At 42.1% G+C, this 27,862-nt stretch overlaps 1 protein-coding gene across 6 annotated transcripts in view; it reads right to left on the bottom strand.

The window, feature by feature from the left end:
* STK33 (serine/threonine kinase 33) overlaps positions 1 to 27,862 on the bottom strand; it is a 75,031-nt gene that overhangs the window by 17,240 nt on the left and 29,929 nt on the right. For 3 of the 6 annotated variants that reach the window (XM_066631448.1, XM_066631456.1, XM_066631457.1), the window contains 7 exons: positions 19,280 to 19,399; positions 17,724 to 17,837; positions 13,795 to 13,899; positions 7,425 to 7,563; positions 5,026 to 5,114; positions 3,378 to 3,462; positions 858 to 933 (listed from right to left, as the gene is read on the bottom strand). In XM_066631448.1, the coding sequence (XP_066487545.1) occupies positions 858 to 933; positions 3,378 to 3,462; positions 5,026 to 5,114; positions 7,425 to 7,563; positions 13,795 to 13,899; positions 17,724 to 17,837; positions 19,280 to 19,363 (692 nt within the window). In that variant the 5' untranslated portion in view covers positions 19,364 to 19,399. Of the gene's footprint in view, positions 1 to 857; positions 934 to 3,377; positions 3,463 to 5,025; positions 5,115 to 7,424; positions 7,564 to 13,794; positions 13,900 to 17,723; positions 17,838 to 19,279; positions 19,400 to 21,948; positions 22,282 to 24,065; positions 24,199 to 27,862 lie in introns of all 6 variants that reach the window. The other 3 variants (XM_066631439.1, XM_066631441.1, XM_066631454.1) reach the window with 2 other exon arrangements.

The raw sequence follows: 27,862 nt of genomic DNA, 5'->3' as shown, positions 1-27,862 counted from the left end.
GAAGAAGAAGGATGAGCGCGCATCTCAACAGGCTGTGCTGTGACCTGGTGGGACACAGTTTCTTTCACACCTATCCTCAGTCCAGGATACCATTCTATCCTGAGTGCAGGAAGGGGAAGAACTGTGAGGCTTTTTCACACATTAATCAAGTTCCATTTGTCAAGATCTGATCTTTAGTTTGCTTAGCTGTGGGGCTTTATTTCAGACTCACGTTATTACTAAGGAAAACTGTTGCCCCAATTATGAAACTTGGGTGGAGGGTGCTAAACCAATTTGAAAATGTTACAAGCAACATCTGCAATTTTATTTTGTTTGCTGAATTAAAATATTTGCTATGTGTGTCTAAACAAACAAAATAAAACCGCAAATTACCTGGTCAAAAAACAGAAAAGAATGTGTATATATACTGGATACAGTGTATAAAACTGTGCAACAGAACAAGCAGACAACAGAAACAAATGCCTTCAGCAATGACCTTTATGACAAGTGGTTATCATTATTGCCAGATCTAGTTATTGCCAACATGGACAGAAAGAACAGGCTACATTTCTGTGAATTCTTATTTTCCATCAAGCAAAAGCGGTCATGAATATTCTGACCTATTGTACCTTCTAGACATATACATTCTAAGGCTGTGATCCTGAGAACACTTACTTGAAAGTGTCTAGAGCTGAGATCTAACTGCATTGAAAAGATTAATCATTCCTGCTAAACAGGAATCCAGAAAGACAATCCATTCAATGAACAATTGCAGCCAAGTCAAAAAATGACTTTTGGTTTATAAAATTATTTTAAATGCAAAGCTACTTTCTTTAGAGAAACATTTCCATGTTATATAAATGTTAAAAGCTACTTACAGCATGTACATAATGACACCTATGCTCCAAACATCACACTGTTGGCTATAATCATGGGCACTGATTACTTCTGGGGCTGCCAACCAAGCAGAAAAAATAATATTAATAATACAAAAAAATGCATAACAACAAAGCATGTGCTGATGAGATATATTTTACTCCTCCCTGAAGCCAAAAGAAAAGCAGCAGATGTTGAAATTAATAATGTACAGACCTTAACAATTCATGCTGATGTGTCCTCACTTTGATCATTTAGGGATGATGACATTGTTGCTCCAACTAATTGTGTTATTGGGTTTTTTTCCTAGCTGTAAATTGTGAAAACATTTCTCACAAAACATGGACAGCAAATCCTTCATGACACCACACAAACACATTTCCATTTGGAAAACAAGTGTAGTGCATAAGGTTATGTACTTCAGCAAAAAGACAAAAGTGCTTCTGCAAACATCCAAGACAAATCCCAACAAGTTACAGTGTCAGTTAAAAATATATATAAGCTTTCAAAAAATTACTTCAGAGTGTTTGTTCTGTTTTATATATTTAAACACATTTTATACTGTAAATTGTACAAATTAAAATGTAGTCACTGTATGTTGATAGCACTACATTTATACTGCTTTGAGATGAAGCAATTGCTCTGTGATAAAATTAGCAATACTTAATCAACTGTATGGCAGGTATACAGGTAATCTACCTGTATGCAGGTCAGGAATACACACATGACTTTTGGTTCCCATTCCCAACATGGCTGCAAAGAATGTGCACTCCAGGGAGAAGGGAAAGGTAGATGTTTCATGCATCAATACGTCATCATATCTAGTGCTGGAGCAAATTAACAGAGTCTTCTAAGTCAATATGCAAAGAGATGAATTGTTTGTCTGCTCAATACTACAGCCATCCAGAGTACACTTATAGCAAAGAGATTTCTTTCTAAATGCTATCGCTTTTATCTTTGAATAATTTGGCCAACTGAAAGACACCAAAATCTGTGGTTAGCTCCCTCAGGACCCAATCCTAACCAATTTTCCAGTGCCGGTGCAGCACTGTGCAGTGCCGGTGCCAATTTTCCAGTGCCGGTGCCAATGGGGCATGCACTGCATCTTGTAGTGGGGCAGCAGTCACAGGGGCCTCCTTAAGACATGGGAACATTTGTTCCTTTACTTTGGGGTTCCATTGTGACTGCACCAGTGCTGGAAAATTGGATAGGATTGGGCCCTAAGGCTGCAATCCTATCCACACTTACCTGGGAGTAAGCCCCATTGACTAAAATGGAATTTACATCTGAGTAGACAAGCATAGGATTGTGCTGTAAATCTCACCTGTATATAAGACAGTACTGAGACTTTATGGTCTAAAGCAAACTTTGGAAACTACCACAAACCACCACAAATATGTCTCATAAGTAGAGATATTCATCTGCATAATGATTGAGCAAAGTGATACTTGTAGACACAGGGCCAACCCTAGGGGCGGCGGGGCCCAATGTAAAACATTTTTGTAGGGCCCCACCTCTCACAGGCCCCACTATTCACCAAGCAGCCACTGTGATGAGCAACTGTGGTTGGCCCAGGACTGATGGTACCATGTGCTAAGCATGGAACTCAAAAGTAGGTGGCAGTGACATGTCAGTGCCAACTGCTTCCAGGAGGTTTGATTTTGAGCCAATCAGACTCAGGGGCAGGAGTGCCCACACAGAGATGCTCCACTTGCCACTCTAGCCTCACAAGCGTTGGCTGCGGAGCAAGGTGTCAGGTATGGTAGCGGGCACTCCGCTCACTGCCCTAGCGTGAAATTGGCTAAATTGCCTTGAGGCCAGCAATGAGTAGACAACCTTTACAAACATAGGATTTGTAAAACCAACATAGAACCAACATAGGATTAATCAAGCTTCCTTTCAAGCCGAATATGAGGTGGCCTCCTGTTTGTACTGTGTACAATATTCTAATAAGCAAGAGATTATGCCTGTCCATATCAGTAACTATTATCTTGGTTAGCCAATCAAAGGCTGGAGAGTTCTACAAAAATGAAACATGAGTGGTTTTTTGAGTACAGCAGTATATTATAAATGGTCTAGCATGTTATAATGACTGGTGCTACTTCTCTCTTGCTGAAAACCTTCTTGCTCTCTCAGGCTTGCAGTTCCCTGCATTCAACCTAGTTTTCTAATTTATTTCATAAATAAAGGAAATATAGTTAGCTCATTCAAGGAGTATTACCCTGATTTAAGTGGAGAAAACTGCAATTGGAAAGAAAGAGGAATCCTCTCGACTTACAGAATAAGTTAATCAGTAGCTGAATGAAATGTTAGGAAGCTCTCTATTCTGCAACTGCAAAAAGTCACATTTCTTGCAACTTCTGAAATACAGAGGCATCTATAAGTAATGCTGATAGACTGTACGTATACTCAAATACTACCTCTCAACTGTGAATGGTAAAGCACATTTAGTTCATTAAAATACCATTCCTTTCTGTGATGAAACTAAATTGGTAAACTGTCATATGAAGTACTGAACTTACCCATGTAGATTGGAGTCCCACAGGTAGACTGGAACATGCTTTCACTTCCTCCCATCTTTTGTACAGCTAAACCAAAATCAGTCACCTACAGGAAACAGAAGTCAACTGTCTTGAAAATTTCCAGCTGACATGTAGTTGCAGCTCTTTTATTCCTCTTAAGAGTTCATTGTTCATAGCAAAACCACTTTAGTAAGAGCTAACAGAATTTGACTAGATTTCTCAAATGATTGCCTATAACAGTGCACCTAAGCAGAGAAAGCTCTACACCAATCCTCCCATAAATATTCATAGTCTAGTTTTAAAAACATCAGATTGCACCAGCACAGGCTGGTTCATTGGAACACTCCCTCCTGTACCTGCTGGCTTGTGAGAAAACTTGCCTCGGAAAATCCCATGACAAGTTGTGGCTCCTATTCAGAACTGCAAACAATGACACATTCTGAGAGCTTCCTGGCTTTAAGGCGAACAGGGCCACAAAAGATGTGAATTCAGCCTGGCTTCCTTCATCAACTGCACTAGAAATGCTATCAAGAGCTTTATGTGAATCAGGACACACATCTCCTGAACAATCAAAAATTCCCTGTTGCACCTGTCCAAGGGTGCAACACCAACAGCACAATCCTCCTGGTTGGCCTGGATGCCTGCTGGTGCACAGGATATAGCAGAGACTGTACTGGTGGCCCTAAATCCTATGTGCCAGGGAGGGACAGAATTGGGTCTACAAGTAATCATGAACATTTAGGCTAAGCTATGAGTGTGCATAGCATTGCATATCTTTTTAATTACCTCTTCCTTTTATTGTACAGTATATCTAACCTCCCAATAGATAATAACCCTCAAAATAAAGTCATTGTATCTATATCTTTGTCCTTCTCCTTATTTTGTGTCAATCCATTGAGTTGCGCAATGAGCTACTGCACTCAATCCTGCACATGTGGTTCTTGCACATGGAGTCCATTTCACCCATATGCATATGCTGTAGGTGTCTCAGAACATGCCTGGTAACACAGTCCGCAATTTTGGGTACTACAGGTCGGATCTCAGTACTTCATTCCTAATTGTCAGAATGCACATTGAGAACATTCTCACAGTAACAAACTATAAAATTGGTAAGTAAAGATGATGTAATATATAATTTAGCAATCATTAAAAGCCAATTATTTCCATACAACTAAACAAGCATAAGTACATAGTGTTTACATAGTAAATACTTACAATGTCCAAAGTCTATGGTAGAATGTAACTGATATGAAAAAATCATATGTTTTCAAAATTACTTATATGTTTAAATTGAATTGGCAGTATGCATAATTCAGACTAATTACAACTCCTCCTGCCCTACTATTGCTAATATCTTGGAACTATATCGGAAAGAACACTTTTAAAAAAGAAAAAAAAATGGCCTATAAGTACACTACTCTTCATCTGACAAGTTTCACCAATGGTACTTAACTCCTACATTATTGTGAATTGTTCCTCTGTCAGACCTTTTCTTTTTGGCTTGATTACACCATTTAGAGCCTCAGTTCAAAAGCTACTAATAGACATTTACCAGGGCTTTGATACCTGGGTCTCGCCACCCACCATCCACCCCCCACACTTCCCAAAAGTACTGCTTTAAGTAAAGTGTTGCAATTTCTGGGCTTACCTTTATATTTAATTTCATTTCATTGTCTTCATCAATGTCGCTGCTTTTAACTAAAATGTTTTCCAATTTCAGATCTCTGTGCACAATATCTGTCAAGACAGAGAACAAAAAGTAAAAGTGTTATTTATCAATTGCATTGAAAATATTCTGACAAAAATGTTTTAAACCCTTTTGATTGAGTAATTTATGATCTACACTTTCAGTGCATTTCATTCTACATTAATGCATGCAGCAGACACCATATTCTTTCTTTTACAGAAGTTTTCAGTAAAATATTAAAAAAATGGCCTGTAAATTTCAAACCTGGATCAAACTTGGATCCATTCTTCTGATAAAGTGAAGAAAGAGAAATGTGCATAGATTTTATGGAATTAAATAATATGACTTGTCACATGATTTACTTTAAAAGCACCAATTTATAAAATTATTATATCAAATGAAAAATTCAGTTCTGTAGGACTAAGCATAATGTTCAGGATAAGGTTTCCTTTACCCTATTTTTCATACACTATAAGGGTACAAGTAAGTTTAATATTAGGACACCCCCCAAAAAAGCGTTAAAGTCTTTATTCCTTACTCCCAAAGAAATAGAAGTTAATAGAAATAGAAGTTAACAAAGTTATCCCATTTTGTTTTTCTTTTTCCCTGACACGATGTGTTAATTTAGCCATGACTGCTAGGTCCCATGTTTTTTGTGCCCATCCATTTAGGTATAATGTGCTGATAAATCTTGGCAATGCTCCAAGGAATGAAGGGCTGATTATTCCTGGAACAAATTATTTGCTTATTCTTGGCAAAAAGCAACTGCTGTATTTAAAGAAAAAATTAATATTACTGTCAAACACAGGAGAAATAAAGAGGAATTTTAACAACTAATGGATTAATGGCCAAGTCCTAAACTGTCCTTAAGCTAGTGGAACTAGCATTCTGGTGGCATAATACATTTTACAGCTACCGCAAATGCAGCATGTCATTGGGAGCAGTTGGGCCGCTGCCACAAACAGGAAATTGAGGCCTACCACTGGAGGATGTAGCATGCACTCTGGCAGTATGGCTGCATCCACAGGGGAGGAAAAGGATAGGATAAGGCCCCAATCCTATCCAATTTTCCAGTGCTGGTGCAACTGTGCCCATGGGGTCTGCACTATAACCTGTGGTGGGGAGGCAGTCACAGAGTCCTCCTCAAGGTGTGGGAATATTTGTTCCCTTACCTCGAGGCTGCATTGCGGCTGCACCAGGGCTGGAAATTTGGATAGTGTTACGTGAAAATCCCCTTTTCCCTTCCAAGTTGTGTTTTCATATCTGGTTATGTATTTTGGACTAAAATGCAGGCCTAAAACTTCTCTTACAGGCCACAAAACGAGTCAAATCATAAGCTCACTCATTTCTCATGTTGTTGGCCACCTTCAGTCTGGGAAGACTCATTTTCTCTAGAGACACTGGAAACGTCTTTATTGTTTAAGTCAATCACTGAATATGCAAACACCTTAAAGGAGGAGGACTTTGGCAGCAAAGTCTATCACCTATTGTTAACTAAATCACAGCCATTAAGCTACCTCCAGACTCCAAAATCCAGTAGCAACAGGAAGCAAGCTACTCCCCCCTCCCCCAGAGTCAGGCTTTGCTGATAGCTGATTTCTGGACCCCTCTACCCTTTGTTTTACATACTCCACATGTACCTGTGTGTACGACACGTCCGGGTCATTCTAGGTCAGACACAACCCCTTAAGAGAAGAACTCAGAGCACATGTCTCTCTCTGGCTGCCCTCCCACGGGAGTGGTCCTTCCTAGGACTCTCTCCCATCCAACTGCTCCCCGGACAGGTAAATATATCTTGCGTCTAAAACTCTTTCCCTTCTTCCCTATCTATTCCGCCCTTCTTCCCCATCTTTAGTTAGCAAACTGGGTTTAGCAGATTAAGGAACCCCTAAAATACTTCCCTATACCCTATCCGTTTCTGATTCCTTTTTGGATGCACCCAAATACATAGCACATGCAGCCACCACAAGCTAGGTACACTAGACACAAGTACTAGAAATCTATACTTATCAATTCTCCATGTGTATTATGTTTACCTTTGTGTGTTTTTCCAATAAAAATATAATCCTTTGATTGAAAGTTACCTTTCTCCCAGTCTCCTCTTTAAGCTAAACAAGGGAGTTCTTTGCTTTACGCTGTCTTGCTATCCAGCCTGCGATCCTAAAAGTTTCCAAAAGGCTAATATACTAATTCCCCTAAACAAAGCAGCCTTTTTGGTAACAATAGGACTGGGCCCTTAGTCTATAACATTTTTTTTAAAGGACTTGATTTTCAGTTAATAGGGTCACACTTAAATGAAGAAGTAAGTAATGTAACCATTTACAGATACAAAAATGGTAGTTTGGATGAACATCCCTTACCTTTTCTGTGAAGATAAGCAATTGCTGATGCCAGACTCTGAATTATGTGCCTTGTTTCATTCTCTGTAAAATAACCTTTTCTATGAAGAATCTTTTTCAGTTCTCCATCCTCACACAGTTCCATTACAAGGTACATGCGCTAACAACAATAAACAAAAACAAATATTTACTTTTCCATGCAATACAAAAGCATAGATGGTTTATTTTTAATATACAATAGGTCAAATGTAACCAGCATTTAGAATTTTGAAAACATTCAAAAATGGTATCATAAGACATCTCAGTACAAAGAGAACTCTTATGGCCCAATTCAATACTGCCACTGTGCTGGCAGAGTCACTGCGCTGATACAATGGTGATTGGAGGACCACCATATCAAAAGTCCATCCAGCATAGCCCAGGCAATGGCAGACTAGTGTAAATGCCCTCCAGCTTTCAACTATACACCACAGCAGCAGAGAACAGGGCTCTTGAACACTGAGGAACACTCCTCATTGGAGCCCAAGGAGTCAGAAGTGAGGAAGTTGCAGACTCTGAGATCGGAGAGGCCCCTCCCCATTCCCTGCAGACTCCTACCTCGAGGCCAGCTGCGGTAAGAAACAACTAAGTAGGGAAGACGCTATCCCTCTTTACTAACAAAGCAACAACAAGCATGATCAGATCAACATTTTTATTGTATAGTCTCAAAGATGGAGAAGCACTGGAAAGGAAAGAAACAAGTGGGGTTGTCAACCATTTCCTCCCAGCAGAATAATTGTTCCATTACAAGTTATCTGACAAAGTAGCAGGAGCCAGTGGGGTCCGGCTGCACCAGTTATATGACTGTCATGGAGACTGCAAAGCCACAGGGGCCTGTCTGGAACCAGAAGATCAGTAACTTCACCGAGCAGTAGCTAAGCACACACTGGTCACTGCAGGCAAGCAGACAGTAGGCTTCCCTTGTGTATCTTCACAGGTAGGACAGCTCCTGTGGGGAGAAAGGACAAACACAGAAGGAAAAGAAGAAGCATCAGTGATACACGTGCTCTGGATTGAGATGCATATGTGGTGTTTGTGGGGCAGTGTGGTGCCAAGAGAGTGTACATGCAATGGTGCCCTGTTGGAAGTGAGAGCATGATGGCTCAGAGCATTACCTTCCTCTCTCCTATGGGGGAGGCTGCAGTGGAAGTCTGTGAGAAATAAATGTTCTTCCCCCTGTGGCAATGGTGCAGTCCTGAAAAACAAAAAGTTTGCAGCTGACTGCTTAGCCAGCAGCAGCAAAGGTTGGAGCATCTGGTAATCTGGTAATCTCCCTGGCAAGGGAGAGCAGACACTCACTATTCTAGCTGTTGCAAAAAGAAAGGGTGGTGAGGCAACACAGTTTATAGCAGAAATACATTTGATGATACTGAGGCATTAATATCGGGGGGGGGGAGATGAAACAGATATGCAGCATCAGTACACTATGGCATGGGATTCCCTTCCCTCTTTTGCTCACCTGCATGAGATGCCTTGTCGTAGCTTCTCTTGTTGGGGCTTTGAAGAGGAGGTTCTACTTAGGCATGTGTGTGTGTGGAGTCCTCCTGGAGCAGAGTCCCTGCAATGCGAATTCTGAGAAGACAAGTGTTAACACAACCATACAAGTGAGGGGTAACAAGTTGTTTGTGCAAAGTGCCCCTTGGTGCACCCTTCCCATGACAGTTCCCAAAACCAGTTTCCATGTGTGCTCTAAATATGCATGGCAAGAGGCCAGAGAAGTGGTCTGTGCCACGCCCCCTACCATCTGTGGTTCCCTGGCAGGGGCGGAACTACAAAGGTTGGTGTGCTATGATTAGGGGCAGTCTAAAATGGCAAAAATGAAATAACACCACTAGAATGCGAAATTGGGCTTATAAAACAATAAAACGCAATATCCTGCTCACATAATGAAATAACACCGCCAGTCTATTAAAGTGGCTGCGGAGCATCTGTGGATCGTCCCAAGTGCTTCTGACTGTGTTTCTAAGCCCCAAACTCCCTCAGAGCTCTGCTGCTTTAACAGGCTACAGAGTCATCTGAGCATGCTCAGAAGCTGCCAAAGAAAATGCCCTACAAAAAGTAAAACTGAGCCACACTGCATTTATTTGTGAGCAGATGACCATGCCTTGCTCCACTGGAAAGGACAGGCTGAGAGGAACGCAATTGTTGCCAGCACTGCTCCTTCACATGTACAAGTGTGCCCTACAGGTGTCATGCGCACATACACAAATAACTGAAATTGGGGAAATTAGCAAGCAAGAGCTCAAATCTAGCAGTGTGACAAGGTTTGGGATCGTTGACATGGATGAGCGGTGCGAACAATCTCAGTGTGCCTCAAAATTAGACTAACAGTAACCATAAGACAGAGCTTTAAAAAAAGATAAGGAGTTTATTGAAGAAATTTAACAAATAAAAGCCATGTTTACTGAGGAGAGAGATACTTGCAAATAGCTGTGCTTGGACAGCAGGAGTTAGCGTGAAAGATGACTGAATCTTTTTAGGGGGGGGAGAGAGAGAGAGAGAGAGAGAGAGAGAGAGATCAAAAGGGGAGGGGGAATCACCTATCCTAGTCTGCTGGTTATGGCTTGAATGCGAAGTCCTTCCTGAGCAGCAAGGCAGGGCTACAAAGTTCCCAAGTTTTTAGTAGAGAGAGAGCTGGCCTGCAGCTGCTTGCTTCTGAACTAGAAAATCCCCAATCTGTTTGCTTCCAAAGTGACCCGAAAAGCCCCAAATCTGCTTCCAGAGCAGGGAAGTTATAGGACATTTAAACAAAAGAAGTATGTGTCAGGACAAGAGTTTGGAGAGCTTCTTTAGCTATGCATTTTGAGCTTCCTGGCTTTGATTGAGTTTTTCCAAGAAGACACAAAAGAGCTTGATGATCCATCCACGGGAAGTTCCTGCTGAACAATACCTGTGGCAAGATGTGTTATCTCAGGTTCAGGTGGAAGGACTTCTTGGCTCAGAATCTAAAAAGGACTACCCAATTGGGCAACTGTAATTTCATTTAACATTCAGGCAGGACTGGTTCTTGCTAGCTATTGTCAGACCTCAAGCACCCAGATTTAATCGACCACAGAGGAGCCTTTCCTTGGGAGCCAGCAAAATCTCATCCCTTTTCACATTTCAGGGAGGCCTGCCTTACTCTGAAATCAAGATGGCGTCATTTTAGACTGCACACAGGTTTGGGGAAAGAAAGAATTGTCCCAATCTGATGAACACAGGACTCAAAAACACTTGAGAAGGAAGTCTCTCCCTCCAACCTGATAAATGTATTGAACCCTATGGAAAGCGAAACTAAGGGTGCAATCCTAACCCCTGGGTTAGACCAGCAGAAATCACTTGCACCAACCCAAGGGTGTCACAAATGTACCATAAGGCACGTTTACCATAAGGCACGTCACAAATGTACCATAAGGCACGATTCAGGAGTTGAGGAGGCCAGCACAAGGAGTTGCGCTGGCCTCCCCATGCCAGATCCAGGCCCAGCAGGGGTAATTTTGCGTCGGCCGAGCTCAGCCAACGCAAGGGTCTGGGGAAGTGTGGAGAGGGTGAGGTGGAGGCAGAGAGGAGATGTTTCAGGGCAGGGGGAGAGTGGGTGGCGGGGAGCAGAAGGCAAGGCCAGGATCCAGTGGTTATGCCGGATCCTGACCCCGTTCCCCCTGCTCCAGCGCTAGTGAGGTTTGCGCTGCACACTACACATTTGCATTTACTCATAGGTAAGCAAACGTTTAGTAGTTCTTTGCTTATTGGTGTGTTTTTTTCTGCACTTTAAAACCAGTTTGTTTCCATAACAATTCAATGCTATGTTCAGTTCTGTTGATTCAAGTTGCTATCTTCTCAACGTTTTAATTGGGCAATGTTTTAATTTGCTTGTGTTTGGCAGCATTAGGATCATTGTAGCTGCTGATATAAGTAGCTTGCAAGTCTTAAATGGCTTCTGTAAGTTTAATTCAAGTATTTGAAGATGTAGTTGTGCTCTCTGGGTGTGCGCACGCATGGGCTGTGTGTTTTATTCCTGTGGTTATGTCTGCTGACAGCCATAGATATAAAACACATATGCCACATATGACAGTAATTATACTTAATAAAAATGCTTTAAAATTGATTAAAATATTGATTTGGAATAAATACACATAACTCCACTTTCAGTCCCCCCTTTTTAGGATAACAGCGCCATCCATCAAAAAATAAAACTATTTTAGACTGCCGCTAGCTATGATTGGTGCGAAGTGTAGTGTGTACCCTGTATTTTGTCACAGGAAAGTGGACAGAGCAGAGGGGGTAGCTGGAGGTAAGATTTCTTGATGTTTGTTTCCTTTCCCAGTGTTTCTTATGGATTTATGCCTTCTTATGCCAGCTCTGTCAGTGGCATAGCCATTTCTGGCTTCAGGAAGTGTCTGCCATCTGAAGGGGTCTTCAGATATGGTATACATCGACTCCTCGTTCCACCTACGTTTTGTCCATGTCTCCACTCTGTTTTGGCGTGCTGGCCAGTGGGACTTACATAAGCATCTGAGGTATGCTGGCATGTCATTGTGCAGGTGACAAGGGTTCAGGCCAGCGGCTCCTCCAGCTGTCACTGCACCAGTATCCAAGGACATAAGGCATGGCATATACTGCTCAGATTGATACAGTATCAGTATAGGGTGGGGATATGAATTAATTGGGAGAAAATGTGAAAATATCCAAACAGTGAATATTTTTTCCAATAAACTGGCTTGTTCCAAAGTTTCCAGGTGGCTCCAAATTGTACACAGAACTCCCACATGAATGAGGGCTTCCCATTCAATTCAAATATTAAAAATGCTACTGAAGTTAACAGAAAAGTTCTTGCTCACACAGAAATGCCTCGCACACTTCACAGCTTCCACATATAGAAGAAGGTCCTGGATCCTGGCTCATATATTGAAGAGTGGTCTTGCCCTTGTCCAGGCAGTACCAGACAGACTTATTTTAAGAATACAGATGTCAATCCTATTCCCAGGAAACATTTTTAGGAAACAGAGGGAAATGTGAACACTACACAAATAAGAGTTTCCATGAAGCTGTTATAGTATCAGGAAAGTAAAAAGGATGGCATCAAATATCATAGGTGGAGGCTTTTATTACTTATTTTATCAAAGAATAACCTTTGTGTTAAAATGTGGTTCGTACCAGATTTCTATAAAGCAGGGACAGAGATTACAATTTACAGCCCAATCTAATCCAGGGTGTATACATGAACAACCACAGCAATTCCCAGACCAATGGCGCCAATGGCACAGAAGCCATGTCAGTACTGGGGCTGCCAGTACAAATGGCCAGAAGCTCTGTGTGTGTGTTACAGCAGCTCACGAAGGCCCCAACAAGCAGGTTGGACAGTGGCAGGGGTGGTTTGGGGGAGGATTAGCAGCAGCTCAGGGTGGGTGGAGGGTCAGACAGGGGTCAGAGGGGGAGGATCTTGGTGGCAACCTCAAAAGCCAAAATCCTATCTCCCGTTTCTCTGCCCAAACCACTCTCTGAATCTCCTCTCCAAACAGCTGGCATAGATTCAAGGAGACTCATCAGAGGCCAGGCAGCCTATGGAGAGGTAAAAAAAATTTTTACTTACTTCTCAAGGACTATCTGATCACCCCGCTTCCCCATAGCATGCAGCACTCTCTCCATTAGCAGCATTACATGCTATGGGCTGGTATGGGATAGAATTGAGCCCTAAGTGTGGCAGAGGCAGGTGAGCAAAGTCCACATCTCTCCTGCAACCCCAATCCCAGTGACTTTTCTCAAACTACTTGTTACTTCAGTCTCAGAGCACCATTCAAAGAAAACTGCCAGGCAAGAAGTTGAGGGGAGGGGAGGAAAAGTGTGAGTGTAGGAATGGTTCAGCAGCCCCTTCCAGTCTGCTACTACTATAATCTTCACATCTATCTCTGCTCTACAGCAATGTTTCTCAATATTTGTTCTCCGCTGTACCACTACACATGGTCCCCCTGTTGGAAGTACATCTGGAAATAATGGGCAATGATGTCATCGTCAGTTACTTCCAGATTGGGAGATCAGATGTAATGCGACAAACGCCAGTGAGAGGCTCAGGGTGGGCAGGAGGGCTTTTTCAAGCACACAAAATTGCACATTAGAACTCTGCCCACCAAGCCAAGCCTCCTACTGCTCCTTGTTGCATTGCATTGTTGCTCTCGTTGCCAGGCAGCAGAGATCTGAGGGCCCCACGAGTACTATCAGACACCACCTCAAGTATCACCAGAGGTACAAGTACCACTGGTTGAAAAACACTGCTCTACTGGAATTCAGCAACAACCTGATTTTAATACATGGGTGTCAATTGTCATGTCATGTTCGCCTCTTAGTCTTGAGAGCACTGTGGTTTAAGAAATCTTACCTTAGGAGTTTCAAACACTTCTTCAAGATGTATTATATGCTCGTGGTTTACTCTTTTTAGAATGTTCACTTCCCGTTCAAGAAGTTTTATTGCAGAACTGCCAGCCTTAGCAATGAGAAAAATATATTTTTAAACATTTGTGCACTAATTACAGAGTTTATTAAATAGAATATTTAAAAATACATCTCTGAACCTTAGCTTTGTTACAGACTGCAGGAATCAAATAGAGCCCAGTGGATCAGATATTTATTCCTTCTTTCCTGCACCACTGGGGTTCCATGCTGGGGGCAGGGGTAGAAAGAACAGTATGCAAGTCCAGATGGAATGCTACCCCAGAACCTGGAATCCTCTTGGTTCTGGGAGTCAGGTGAATCCCAATAGCCAATCCCATACAAGAGAGATTACATAGTAAATGTCCTACGTATAGAAGTGTTCGAAAATGGTTTATTTTTTTTCACAAATTTCAGTAAATAAAAAAACTGAATAAGGCAAAAAGCTGTATTATGGGTTTTTATACCAAGTTATCATTTTCTGTTTTTTTAATTTTACTTGTTGTTGAAGTGTTCAAATACAGTATATGTGCATTAAAAGGGTGATAAAAGGGTGATATAGTGAAAGCAGGTGCAGGCCAAAGGTATTCCAGTGTTCCTGGTATGGTGTTGGAGGAAGTGGAAGGGAGAGGGATGGAAAATAGCACAGAAAAAATGCAAACGACTGCTGCTTCAGTGCAAGGGGGACATGCAAAATATATTGTAAAAATGCAAAATAATACAAATCTAGAACATCACACAGAGTACAGAATAGAGGCATAGTCCAATATTTACAGGGGGAATCCATAGCATGCATCAATAGGCAATTTTATCTGGCTAACCCAGAATTTGTTTAACACAAAGTGATAGAAGCAGCCTTTCATCCCACAACCACTGCTTGTGTGCTTGCTTGCAATGCGCAGCGCGTCAACCTCTTATAGTTGGATGATGGGGCTATAAGAATAAACCCCTCGGAGAGAAAAGGCGCCTTGTGAAAAAATACAAGCTGAAGCTATCTAGCAGTGGAAACTGGTACTGCACCAATAAGATGAATGAACCCATGATGCCTTGCTGGATCTTTCCAGCCTTCAGAGGCCCTGGAGAAGTCTCTACAGTTTGTTTGAAAAGGAGACAGGACCATGCAGCAGAGAGGTAAAGTTGGGGTTATTTTGTTTAATTAGTAAAAATCATTTATTTTTTTATGCAAATTTCATGTTATATTGCTTTATTTTGCATTTACCATTTTCAAGCACCTCTACTTACATAATTTGAAAATTAAAATTTTGTTTACACAATTATTTCTTCAAATGGGACACTCAGATTTGTAATTTCCAGCATGCATGAGACCACATTCTGAAGTTGCTTCTTTTACGTGAAGGAATATGTCTTTCAAAATCATAGCCATCACATCATGAAGTAATATTACTTTTTATTTCAAGGAAATAAAAATTAAAGGTAATAGTGAGAGTGAGAGTGGTCAGTGAAAAGCAATATAATCTCCAATTGTAAGAACATAAGAACATAAGAACAGCCCCACTGGATCAGGCCATAGGCCCATCTAGTCCAGCTTCCTGTGTCTCACAGCGGCCCACCAAATGCCTCAGGGAGTACACCAGATAACAAGAGACCTCATCCTGGTGCCCTCCCTTGCATCTGGCATTCTGACATAACCCATTTCTAAAATCAAGAGGTTGCGCATACACATCATGGCTTGTACCCCATAATGGATTTTACCTCCAGAAACTTGTCCAATCCCCTTTTAAAGGCGTCCAGGCTAGACGCCAGCACCACATCCTGTGGCAAGGAGTTCCACAGACCGACCACACGCTGAGTAAAGAAATATTTTCTTTTGTCTGTTCTAACTCTCCCAACACTCAATTTTAGTGGATGTCCCCTGGTTCTGGTGTTATGTGAGAGTGTAAAGAGCATCTCCCTATCCACTCTGTCCATCCCCTGCATAATTTTGTATGTCTCAGTCATGTCCCCACTCAAGCATCTCTTTTCTAGGCTGAAGAGGCCCAAACGCCGTAGCCTTTCCTCATAAGGAAGGTGCCCCAGCCCCGTAATCATCTTAGTTGCTCTCTTTTGCACCTTTTCCATTTCCACTATGTCTTTTTTGAGATGCGGCGACCAGAACTGGACACAATACTCCAGGTGTGGCCTTACCATAGATTTGTACAACGGTATTATAATATTAGCCGTTTTGTTCTCAATACCCTTCCTAATGATCCCAAGCATAGAATTGGCCTTCTTCACTGCCGCCGCACATTGGGTCGACACTTTCATAGACCTGTCCACCACCACCCCAAGATCTCTCTCCTGATCTGTCATAGACAGCTCAGAACCCATCAGCCTATATCTAAAGTTTTGATTTTTTGCCCCAATGTGCATGACTTTACACTTACTGACATTGAAGCGCATCTGCCATTTTGCTGCCCATTCTGCCAGTCTGGAGAGATCCTTCTGGAGCTCCTCACAATCACTTCTGGTCTTCACCACTCGGAAAAGTTTGGTGTCGTCCGCAAACTTTGCAACCTCACTGCTCACCCCTGTCTCCAGGTCAGTTATGAAGAGGTTGAAAAGCACCGGTCCCAGGACAGATCCTTGGGGCACACCGCTTTTCACCTCTCTCCATTGTGAAAATTGACTATTGACACCCACTCTCTGCTTCCTGGCCTCCAACCAGTTCTCAATCCATGAGAGGACCTGTCCTCTAATTCCCTGACCGTGGAGTTTTTTCAGTAGCCTTTGGTGAGGGACCGTGTCGAACGCCTTCTGAAAGTCCAGATATATAATGTCCACGGGTTCTCCCACATCCACATGCCTGTTCACCTTTACAAAGAATTCTATAAGGTTGGTGAGGCAAGACTTACCCTTACAGAAGCCATGCTGATTCTCCTTCAGCAAGGCCTGTTCGTCTATGTGTTTTGAGATCCTATCTTTGATGAGGCATTCCACCATCTTACCCAGTATAGATGTTAGGCTGACCGGCCTATAGTTTCCCGGGTCCCCCCTCTTTCCCTTTTTAAAGATAGGCGTGACATTTGCTATCCTCCAATCTTCTGGCACTGTGGCCGTTTTGAGGGACAAGTTGCATATCTTAGTCAAGAGATCAGCAACTTCATTCTTCAATTCCTTAATAACTCTTGGGTGGATGCCATCAGGGCCTGGTGACTTATTGATCTTTAATTTATCAATGAGGTCTGAAACATCTTCTCTTTTAACCTCTATCTGACTTAACTCCTCGGTCAGGAGGGGCCGTTCGGGCAGCGGTATCTGCCCAAGGTCTTCTGCCGTGAAGACAGATGCAAAGAACTCATTTAATTTCTCTGCCATCTCTAAGTCTCCTTTTATTTCCCCTTTCCCTCCCTCACCATCCAGAGGGCCAACCACTTCTCTGGCGGGTTTCCTGCTTCTAACATATTTGAAGAAGCTTTTATTATTCCCCTTAATGCTGCTAGCCATGCGTTCCTCATAGTCTCACTTGGCCTCCCATATCACCTTCTTACATTTCTTTTGCCACAATTTATGTTCCTTTTTATTCTCCTCATTAGGGCAAGACTTCCATTTACGGAAGGAAGCTTCCTTGCCCTTCACAGCCTCTCTAACTTGGCTGGTTAGCCATGCGGGCACCCTCCTGGATTTAGTGGAACCCTTCTTTCTTTGCGGTATACACCTCTGCTGGGCCTCTATTACTGTTGTTTTAAGCAGCCTCCATGCACTCTGGAGAGATTGGACTCTTTTTACCCTCCCTTTCAACCTCCTTCTAACCAGCCTCCTCATTTGAGGGAAATTTGATGGGAGTTGTAGGCATATAAATATACTGTGGTGATTTAGATGCATGTTAAATAAGATTATCATTGTCTGCAAAAAGAAATCTCTTAATCCATCACAACCTACCTTTTCCCGGTTCATTTTCTTGATTGCCCACTTTACACCTGTTTCTTTATGTGTTGCTTCCATCACCACTCCAAAGCTGCCTTGTCCTAATTTTCTTCCAAAAGTATAAATTTGCTGCAAAAACAAAGAACAACAATAACTGCAATAATAATGATAGGAGGAGGAGAAAGAGCAATGGCTGAAAAGAGGAATGTAGTTATAGAGGAATGATTTTAGAAATCACGAGAGCAACCAAATGCATTTGGGAGGAGAAAGACATAAACATAGCAAAATATATACGTTCCACGAAAAATGCTTAACCCACAGTATGTTTGTGAAAGAAAACAGGAAACAAAATTCAGTCACATCATTTGTAACTGCAACCAGGGCAGCCCAATCCTGGCAGTCCATGTGTGGCCCTAGCAATGGCTGTCACACATGGTGCTCCAACAATGGCTGTCACAAAAGCACTTTGCCACTGGTGGGAATGCAGGGCGCCAGCAGAGGGGCCCATACTGATTGACACTGGACTGCCATGCCTGTAGGACACTGGAGAAGAGTGCCCAGTGGTAAGTATCTCCACCACTTGGTGGGGAGGTCTTTTGGGGGGAGGGCAGAGGAAGGGTGGGGATGGGTAGAAGCTGGGCAGAGGGAGGGAGGACTTGGAGGGTGGTTTAGGCCCGGGAGGGAATGGGATCAGCAACAGAGGCTGCCACTGAATCCTACCCCCCCCTCCCAAGCCACAGAGCCCAACGTGAGTCTTTGTGGTTCTGCGCCAGCTAAGAAACTGGTGCGGATCCAAGTGGGCCCATTGAGACCACTGGAGTTCTACACAGGATAAGGGAAGTAACATTCCCAGAATGGACATGTGGCTGTTGCTCTGGTCCCAAAGGATACAGCAGTGGCCATTTCAGCGCCATTGTACAGAGCATAGGATTGGTTTCAAAGTGTGCAAAAGTAAATGATGTGTTAAGCGTTAAGAAATAAAGTGAAAATGGGAGGGGAAAACAACAAGAAGAGGGAACACATGATTTTCTCTTTCACAAACCTGAAGCACCCCTTCCATAGTTTCACCCTAGACAATTCCCTTTTTGCTTTTCAGCTTATTACTTCTTGTCTCGCATGCACTCCCACATATACACCTGAAACCTTTTAGGCAAAATCTCATCCTGCTCATCTAATGTGTATGTCATCCCTGATTCCAGTTTCTAACGATACACCTTTCCACTGAACTATTGGTCATCCACATACAACTCCAATTACAAATGGATTGTGCCCACTCTAAGCCCTGCCCTTTCAGGAAACTCTGCCTTGACAGATCTCCTCAAGCTGTTTTTTTTTCCATCTTTGGTCTAAGCAACCTAAGAGCAAGATACACAAGGCAGGACACAGCCACCTGTAGCAAAACTGTTTGGATGAAGGCAGATATACAAAAAGAAAGTTCAAATGAATATTGTTTGGTACTAATAATCATTGAATGGTATGAATATGAATATATGAATATGAATGATATGAATTCAATATGTATCTTCTAGTGAAATGTTAACCCAACTTTCAAAGGGTGTACAGAGACAAACCTGAATTGCTTCCCCATCGTCTATTCGTGTGTGACGAACTTTGCATTCTGAATTATTCCCCCGAAAGCCTAAAGCAATGAGCATTTTTCTCTGAGGATCTACTATGTCCGATTTTGATACCTTTAGAAACATAAAAAAGAGACACAACATTAAAATACAAACTAGTGCTACAAAGTGCTATACACCATTTTCCACACCTTCCAGAACATGGTATAAGCCAGATGTAAGCCAGGCTGGGAGAGGGCGGAGGGAGAGGTGATGGGGAGGCAGGAGGTGGAGAGAAGGCAGGGGGAGGCATGCCGGGGAAGGGAACGGGGAGGGAGGGAGGCAGGACCAGTGGAGCGATGGTCCATCGGATCCAGAGCCTTCACACCTGACATGAAGGCTCTTACTTCACCACCGACTTTTTGGTTGGTGGTGAATCAAGTAGCCCCATTGTGGGGCTACTCCTTTCCTGGGGGAAGGGGATGAAAGTCCCCTTCTTCTGAGGTGCCGCCCGCGGCTGCCACGGGAGCACAGGATGCAGCGGCGGCCGTTTTTGGTGTCGCCTCAGCCATGCACCACAACAGCTCAGGATTGGGCTCTAAATCTTGATATCACCAATGCATGGACTATTGTGGTTAGATCTGATTCAGTCAAGTATCAGTATTGTGGCCTCAGTTGGCACACCAGTCTAAGTTGAACAAAAATCCCCCAGGCTGTCGCTGCCACCACCTGGCCATCCAGGAGCAGCACAGAATCCAAAAGCACCCCCTAAACTGCAAACATGCTCCTGCAGAGAGAGTGCAACCTCATGGAAAGCAGATTGCTGGTCCAATACCCACATCACAGGTCTCCAGACCAAGAAGCCCTGTGTTTTGTCTAGATTTAATTTCAAATTATTTACCCTTGTTTGAGTAGCAAAACTAAAACAAAACTTGTGCCTGAGACAGTGGAGAACTACTATCACGATGGGCCAGCAATCAGTATGATGTTCATACACATTGGTTCAAACAAATCAGTGCAACTTGATCCTCATTGGACCTTAGAGTAATTTAGTAGAGGTGCATTATTTTACTCATACTTATTTTACTCAGAAGTAAGCCTATTGTGTTCCGTAAGACTTAGGCTGTAATTCTATCTTACCCATTGGAGATGAACACCTCTACCAATTAGCATCAGAGGCCAATTGCTGATCTTAAAATGCCTTTTAAATGCAGGCTGGATTATGTGCATTAGGAGTTCCATTGATGAAACTGAGGGCAAACGTATTTAAAACAAGAGCATGATGTAAGTATGTAAAAATATTTCTTTCAGTAGAAATTATCTAGCTTGTATCTACCAGTTCCTGCAATCAAAGAAGAATTACAGGAGCACATCCATTGGCAACTACAGTAAGTCATGTAATAAATGAAAATAACACTGTACAAATGCCTGCATGAGTGTCAATCAATTAAAAATGAAATTCATGCAATAGCTGGTGTCTGTCAAAGATAAAAAGACATGTATGAATAAGCAAATAAAAATATGCTAAAATTACTTGCATTAATATGATTCAACTCTTACACTAAACTAAAGGAACACAGTATTAGTGTTAACATTATATAACTCCTTATCCAAAATAAAGGATAACAGAATGTATTTTATACAAGAAAGTTACCATTTTAAAATAAATCTATATAAGTACATAGAATTTGATATACCACATATAAACTAGCAGATCAAATCTATACACTTATTACATAGTGTCATACACTACACTGTCCGTCTGAGATGTCAAATTCACAATCACTTATAACAAATGAAGTGAAGCTCTGAGATCATACTACAGTATATGATAGCAAGAGGGAAACTGTGGGTGAATACCAGTAGTTCCTCTGTCAGAAGTCATTAGTGATATGTTGAAACATGGTTTATTTGAGATTGTATTAAGTTTGCAACCCTCTTTTTAAGAGTGCTATTTTAAGAAGACCAATTTACGTTAATGTACCACATTATGGATTATCCTTTGAAGTTTCGGTTTCAAGTGCTTTTCATCACTTCTTCTTAAATGCGTATTTATCATTTTTGTAACAAAAGCTTTTAAAGATTCTGTTTTACACATTTAAAATATACAGTATTAAAAAAGATACTAAGATACGAGATAAATATGTTCCCAGTTAAATGAACCGGATAGTGCTGGACTGAAAACAAAAGAAAAAGTTCCTGTATGTTTTTTTCTAGAAGAGCCAGGGAGTTCCCAATAAAATGTAATTCTTGTTTAATAATAATTAATAATAATACTTATTTAATAATCATACTTATCTTTAAATTTTTTCACATGCCACAGCAACTACTACTTAATTTGCCCATGTTATTGTGTTAAACTTTGGAATCAACAAAACTATTAGTTTGAGCTGTTATAGTATTTCAAGCATTTAATGTTCTTTTTCCTTGATAACATACATTTTGTGAGGATTATTACATTTAAAATACAGTATTAACAATGTTCAACTGAGAATCATAAACAGTAAATTTTAGCATATCTGATTTTGCACAATAATTGCATGTTTTTGAAGGTGCCCTATTAACCCAAACTCTGGTTTCCTCCCAAGCAAAGTTGGACATGAATTGTGAATTCGCAAAAAACTACTCTGACTATATATGTGGGGAGAAAAGAAGAAGGGAATCTCTGAACTTAGGTTGCTTACGCCTCCTATAAGAGATGTTTGTTTCTTTGACTCGCCAGACAACATGCCTTCTTGGGACTCAGAAGTGTCATTCACTGAAGTGGAATCAGTCAATGGATGTGATGTCTCTGCTATAGCTTCTCCAGAGCACATGGGGCCTTTTTTGCAATGGGGGCAAAAAAATACAACATTGCTTGGTTGAAATGATGCAGAGCACTGAGTGCATTTTACAGTCTTCTTTTCCTGATTGAGATAAGCCATCTGTTTGGTCTTGTAGATCCTGCTGTGCAAATTAAATAGTAGCACAAAGATTGGCACCTCTGTGTCCACTGTTGAAGGAAGAAGAACAAAAAGCTGAGGGGAAAAAATGGAAGGCTACAGTTAGTGGACTTGGTCTCATAAAACTATGTTATGACTGTCAATTGATGTCATGCAACAACAGTGCAATAATACAGTGGGCCCTCCTTATCTGTGGGCTCAGCATCTGCAGATGTGAGTAATAATAATAATAATAATAATAATAATAATAATAATAATAATAATAATAATAATAACAACAACAACAGGTATTTATATACCGCCTTCTTGGTCTATTCAAGACTTTATTCAAGGCGGTTTACATAGGCAGGCTTTATTAAATCCCTTATTAAATAGGGATTTTTACAATTTCAAAGAAAGTTCTTTCTTTCAAGAACAACTACATTCAAGGTGTTTCATTCTGATCTGGCTTCACATTCTGGCCTCCATCCTCCCACGCTCAGAGCAGATGGAATTGCTCGGCTTCAGCTTGTCAGCTGATCCAAGGTCGCACGGTGCTGGTGGCCTCGAACTGGCGACCTTGTGGATGTTATCTTCAGGCAGACGGAAGCTCTACCCTCTAGACCAGACCTCCTGCCCCTGGAGTACTGGAGTACTGGAGGATGCGGAGTTCATGGCTTGAGGGCTTCGGCGGACCACCCAGATACAACTGGAAGTGGTTTCTGGCCACATTTGGGAGATGTTCTGATGCTTGGGCAGGCCAAGCAAGCTTCCCAGCCTTCCGAATGTGACTAAGGGCACAATCCTAAACAGGTCTACTCAGAAGTAAGTCCTATTTTGTTCAATGGGGCTTATTCTCAGGAAAGTGTGGTTAGGATTGCAGCCTAGGTCACTTCCAGTTCATGCCTGTGACTTCTGGCTGCATCCAGAGGTGTTCTGACACATGCAGAGGCCCCACTAGACCTCACTTGAATTTGAGGAGTCAAAGCAACATCTACCAGCATTAAACCAACACCAAAAAAACCTCATTCCTGTTCAAGATGGAACAAAAATAGTTTGATTATGGGGGGGGGGGGAATATGGTGTCATCAGTCCTTTGTTTTTTCTTTGACATTTGTAATATCAAAGATTAGCTCTTGAGGACTTGTCAGCATGGAAAGCAGCAGATACTATCATTTAATACAAAAGTGGCAGCACCAGAAGCAATCCATACAAAAGCATGGACAATGTTGTGGGTTTGCACCAAACATCATCACTCCTTCTAATATGCTGTTCACTTCACCTGCACCATGTAAAACGCATGGAAGAAGAGGAACAGTGTAAGTCACAATCTGAGCAAAGAAAAATGGACCAGACATGTTGCTTCCATAAGTTTAAAGAAAAGCATGAGGATAGGCAGGCAAAGAGAATTATTGCTGTTGATGCAATAATTTCTTTTGGAATTAATAGTTCCTTTTGGTTTATAAAAGGAAAAAAAATCATTGAATTGAGAAAGTTAGAAGATGCATTGTCCAAAGGACTATGACCACACACTTCCAAGATGTGTTCCCAAGGGTGTTTAACAGACTTAGGCAAAGAGGTAACCATCAGGAAACAGCTTCTGTGAAACCATAGGCAGGAAGAGGCCAAAGGTGACGCAAAGTACTTGCCAGCTATGTCCATGAACCTATATGGGATTCACACACCAAAAAAGACTGTTTTCTAGGAAGCTGTTCGTTTGCTTTCTTTTTCTTTCATGAAACTGGTCATGTTTGTTTATCTACAATATATTTTCTTTAGCATGAGCTTCTAATGAACACTATAGTTTTATGATCCAATATCTGAACAACACTACTGCATGTGGCAAAAATAATACAAGGTACAGACACGATGCATCTTACCTCATAAAGTGAGGGTCATAATGAAATTGGTAACACTGTCATGGAAGGGACTGGGAACAATACTGGATAGAAAGAAATTCCTGAACTTCAAAACAAAAGACTAGATTCAGTCTTCCTACTGTTCATGGGAGATCTAAAAAGAAAAAGAAAAAGACAAACCTCAGAAAATAAAAATCAAGTTAAGGAAGCAGAGGCATATTTGAGTAGGTTCTGCAGATTGACACACTGCAAACTTGGAATCTAGTGAGTGGATGGTCTTGTTTTGGGGCAGGAGGCTGGGCTACATAGCCTTTGGATTCTTGCTAATTGTTTGATTCTGTGTAGAAAAATATTTAGCTTAAGTCAATATTTTCTGCCTATACCATTGCATCCCTCTCTAAACCCTCATCCCTCTCTAATCTCTCTGGAAGTCTTGCCCTAATGAGGAGAATAAAAAGGAACATCAACTGTGCCAAAAGAAATATAAGAAGGTGATACGGGAGGCCAAGAGAGACTATGAGGAACACATGGCTAGCAGCATTAAGGGGAATAATAAAAGCTTCTTCAAATATGTTAGAAGCAGGAAACCCCCCAGAGAAGCGGTTGGCCCTCTGGATGATGAGGGAGGGAAAGGGGAAATAAAAGGAGGCTTAGAGATGGCAGAGAAATTGAACGAGTTCTTTGCATCTGTCTTCACGGCAGAAGACCTCGGGAAGATACCACAGCCCAAACGGCCCCTCCTGACCAAGCAATTAAGTCAGATAGAGGTTAAAAGAGAAGATGTTTCAGACCTCATGGATAAATTAAAGATCAATAAGTCACAGGGCCCTGATGGCATCCATCCAAGAGTTATTAAGGAATTGAAGAATGAAGTTGCAGATCTCTTGACTAAAATATGCAACTTGTCCCTCAAAATGGCCACAGTGCCAGAGGACTGGAGGACAGCAAATGTCACGCCTATCTTTAAAAAGGGAAAGAGGGGGGACCCGGGAAACTATAGGCTGGTCAGCCTAACATCCATACCGGGTAAGATGGCGGAATGCCTCATCAAAGATAGAATCTCAAAACACATAGATGAACAAGCCTTGCTGAAGGAGAATCAGCATGGCTTCTGTAAGGGTAAGTCTTGCCTCACAAACCTTTTAGAATTCTTTGAAAAGGTCAACAAGCATGTGGATGTGGGAGAACCCTTGGACATTATATATCTGGACTTTCAGAAGGTGTTCAACACGTTCCCTCACCAAAGGCTACTGAAAAAACTCCACAGTCAGGGAATTAGAGGACAGGTCCTCTCGTGGATTGAGAACTGGTTGGAGGCCAGGAAGCAGAGAGTGGGTGTCAATGGGCAATTTTCACAATGGAGAGAGGTGAAAAGTGGTGTGCCCCAAGGATCTGTCCTGGGACCGGTGCTCTTCAACCTCTTCATAAATGACCTGGAGACAGGGGTGAGCAGTGAGGTTGCAAAGTTTGCGGACGACACCAAACTTTTCCGAGTGGTGAAGATCAGAAGTGATTGTGAGGAGCTCCAGAAGGATCTCTCCAAATTGGCAGAATGGGCAGTAAAATGGCAGATGCGTTTCAATGTAAGTAAATGTAAAGTCATGCACATTGGGGCAAAAAAATCAAAACTTCACATATATGCTAATGGGTTCTGAGCTGTCTGTGACAGATCAGGAGAGAGATCTTGGGGAGGTGGTGTACAGGTTGATGAAAGTGTCGACCCAATGTGCGGCGGCAGTGAAGAAGGCCAATTCTATGCTTGGGATCATTAGAAAAGGTATTGAGAACAAAACAGCTAATATTATAATGCCATTGTACAAATTGATGGTAAGGCCACACCTGGAGTATTGTGTCCAGTTCTGGTCACTGCATCTCATAAAGGATATAATGGAAATGGAAAAGGTGCAAAAGAGAGCAACTAAGGTGATTGCTGGGCTGGGGCACCTTCCTTATGAGGAAAGGCTACGGCGTTTGGGCCCCTTCAGCCTAGAAAAGAGACGCCTGAGGGCAGACATGATTGAGACATACAAAATTATGCATGGGAAGGATAAAGTGGATAGAGAGACGCTCTTTACACTCTCACATAACACCAGAACCAGGGGATATCTGCATTTAAATATGCATTTCAATGCACATTCTGATGTGCATCCAATGCTCTGTTTTGCTGCAGTACAGTGTCATTGCTACAGCGCAGCAAAACAGGAACTTTGGTTATGTTGCTGAGACAAACTGAGATTCTTCTTTGATCCCTCATGAACATTTTCATAACCTTTGCCAAAATGTGGGGGGGGGGGGGCTTTTCAACGGAATTGACAATATTCATGTAACTTTCCAGCACCTATGCAACCATGCCAACATGGCATGTGCTGCATTCTGGGAAGGAGAGGCAGCCACAGAGGCCTCCTCAAGGTAAGGGAATGTTTGTTCTCTTACCTTGCAGCTTGGATTGAGGTATCAAGGGCCCATTTTGCTTAGGTGCACAAATCTATCAACCATTTTTGCAATTATGCTTGCTATGTTACTATACAAAAGAATTTTTAAATTTTGACTATCAGTATACAACAGGAATAAGCAACAGACAGTCTATGAGTCAAATCTGGTTCCAAAGCAATTTCATATATCACTTGCAGTCCTATAATTATAATCAGGAGTTTAAATGTTTGCCCATAGTATCACATGTAAGTAAATGCAAGATTGTTTCCATTTGTAAGAAACTGAGAGATTTTACACATTAATATTACCTCTCTCAGAGCCCAATCCTGGGCTCGACGCGCCAACTTACTGCCGGTGTGCACTGTCGCAAATGTGACTCACCACTGAGTCAGAGGTCCACCTTTAAATGCCTTGTAACAAGGTAAAAAAAGCACCAAAATCCAATTTCCTACCTTTGCACTGTTAGATAATTATTATTTCATTCCATTAGAGCTCATTATTCACCCCATGTAGTAGCAGCCAGCCCAATCCTGAGCTGCCTGGTGCGCGGGGCAGCAGTGGCACCAAAAATGGCTACTACTGCATCCAGTGGCAGGAGAAGGGGAGACTTTCTTCCCCTTCTCCCAAGTAAGATGGGTAGCCCCACAAAGGGGCTACTCGATTCTACAGAGATCCAAAGGTCGGCTTAGAATTAAGAGCCTCCGTGTCAGGCAGGTGGCCTGACATGGAGGCTCAGGATCCAGTGCAGCAAAGTTCCACCAGTCCCACCTTCCTCCTGCTCCGCTCCCTCCCCCAGCACGCCTCCTCCCTGCCCTCTCCCCACCCTCCCTCCCCCACCCCAGAATGCCTGCTCCTCACCTCCCCCACACCACCACTTACCTTTCTGCTGCCTGGTGGTCCATGCAACCGTTGAGTGATGGAGCTCCAGTGCTCCAATGGCGCTATCCCAGCACCGGCCAGCACTTGGCTCGCACTGGTGAGCTGGCGCACACCGTATAGGATTAGACCCTGAATGTGGTACTCTATACCAATGTATTCTGGGGCGATAATAGAGGAGCAAGAAACCTAGAAGTGAATCTTTAAAGTTATTTTTCCACTGATTTGATATCCACAGATTTTTTTTAATCCACTGGGGGTTCTGGAATGGAACCCCAGTGAATAACAAGGCATGATCTGTATATACATTCTGCTTCCTGAGCACTGTTTGGCAGTGTTTCCTGAGATTATAGGAGTCAGCCATCCCTGACTCAGGGTACATCACCTAGTTTAATGATAAACCATACAAAGTGGTAGTTTGTTTTATCGACCACATGGATACCAAAGAATAATTAACCCATATAATCTCTCAGGAGCTTGTTGTATTAGCCAACCATATCAAAAATTGT

This window comes from Tiliqua scincoides, chromosome 1 (genome assembly GCF_035046505.1).
Source record: "Tiliqua scincoides isolate rTilSci1 chromosome 1, rTilSci1.hap2, whole genome shotgun sequence".
Taxonomy (NCBI): Eukaryota; Metazoa; Chordata; class Lepidosauria; order Squamata; family Scincidae; genus Tiliqua; species Tiliqua scincoides.
Note: the sequence above shows the minus strand (reverse complement) of the source record. Positions and strands in the feature narration are given on the sequence as shown.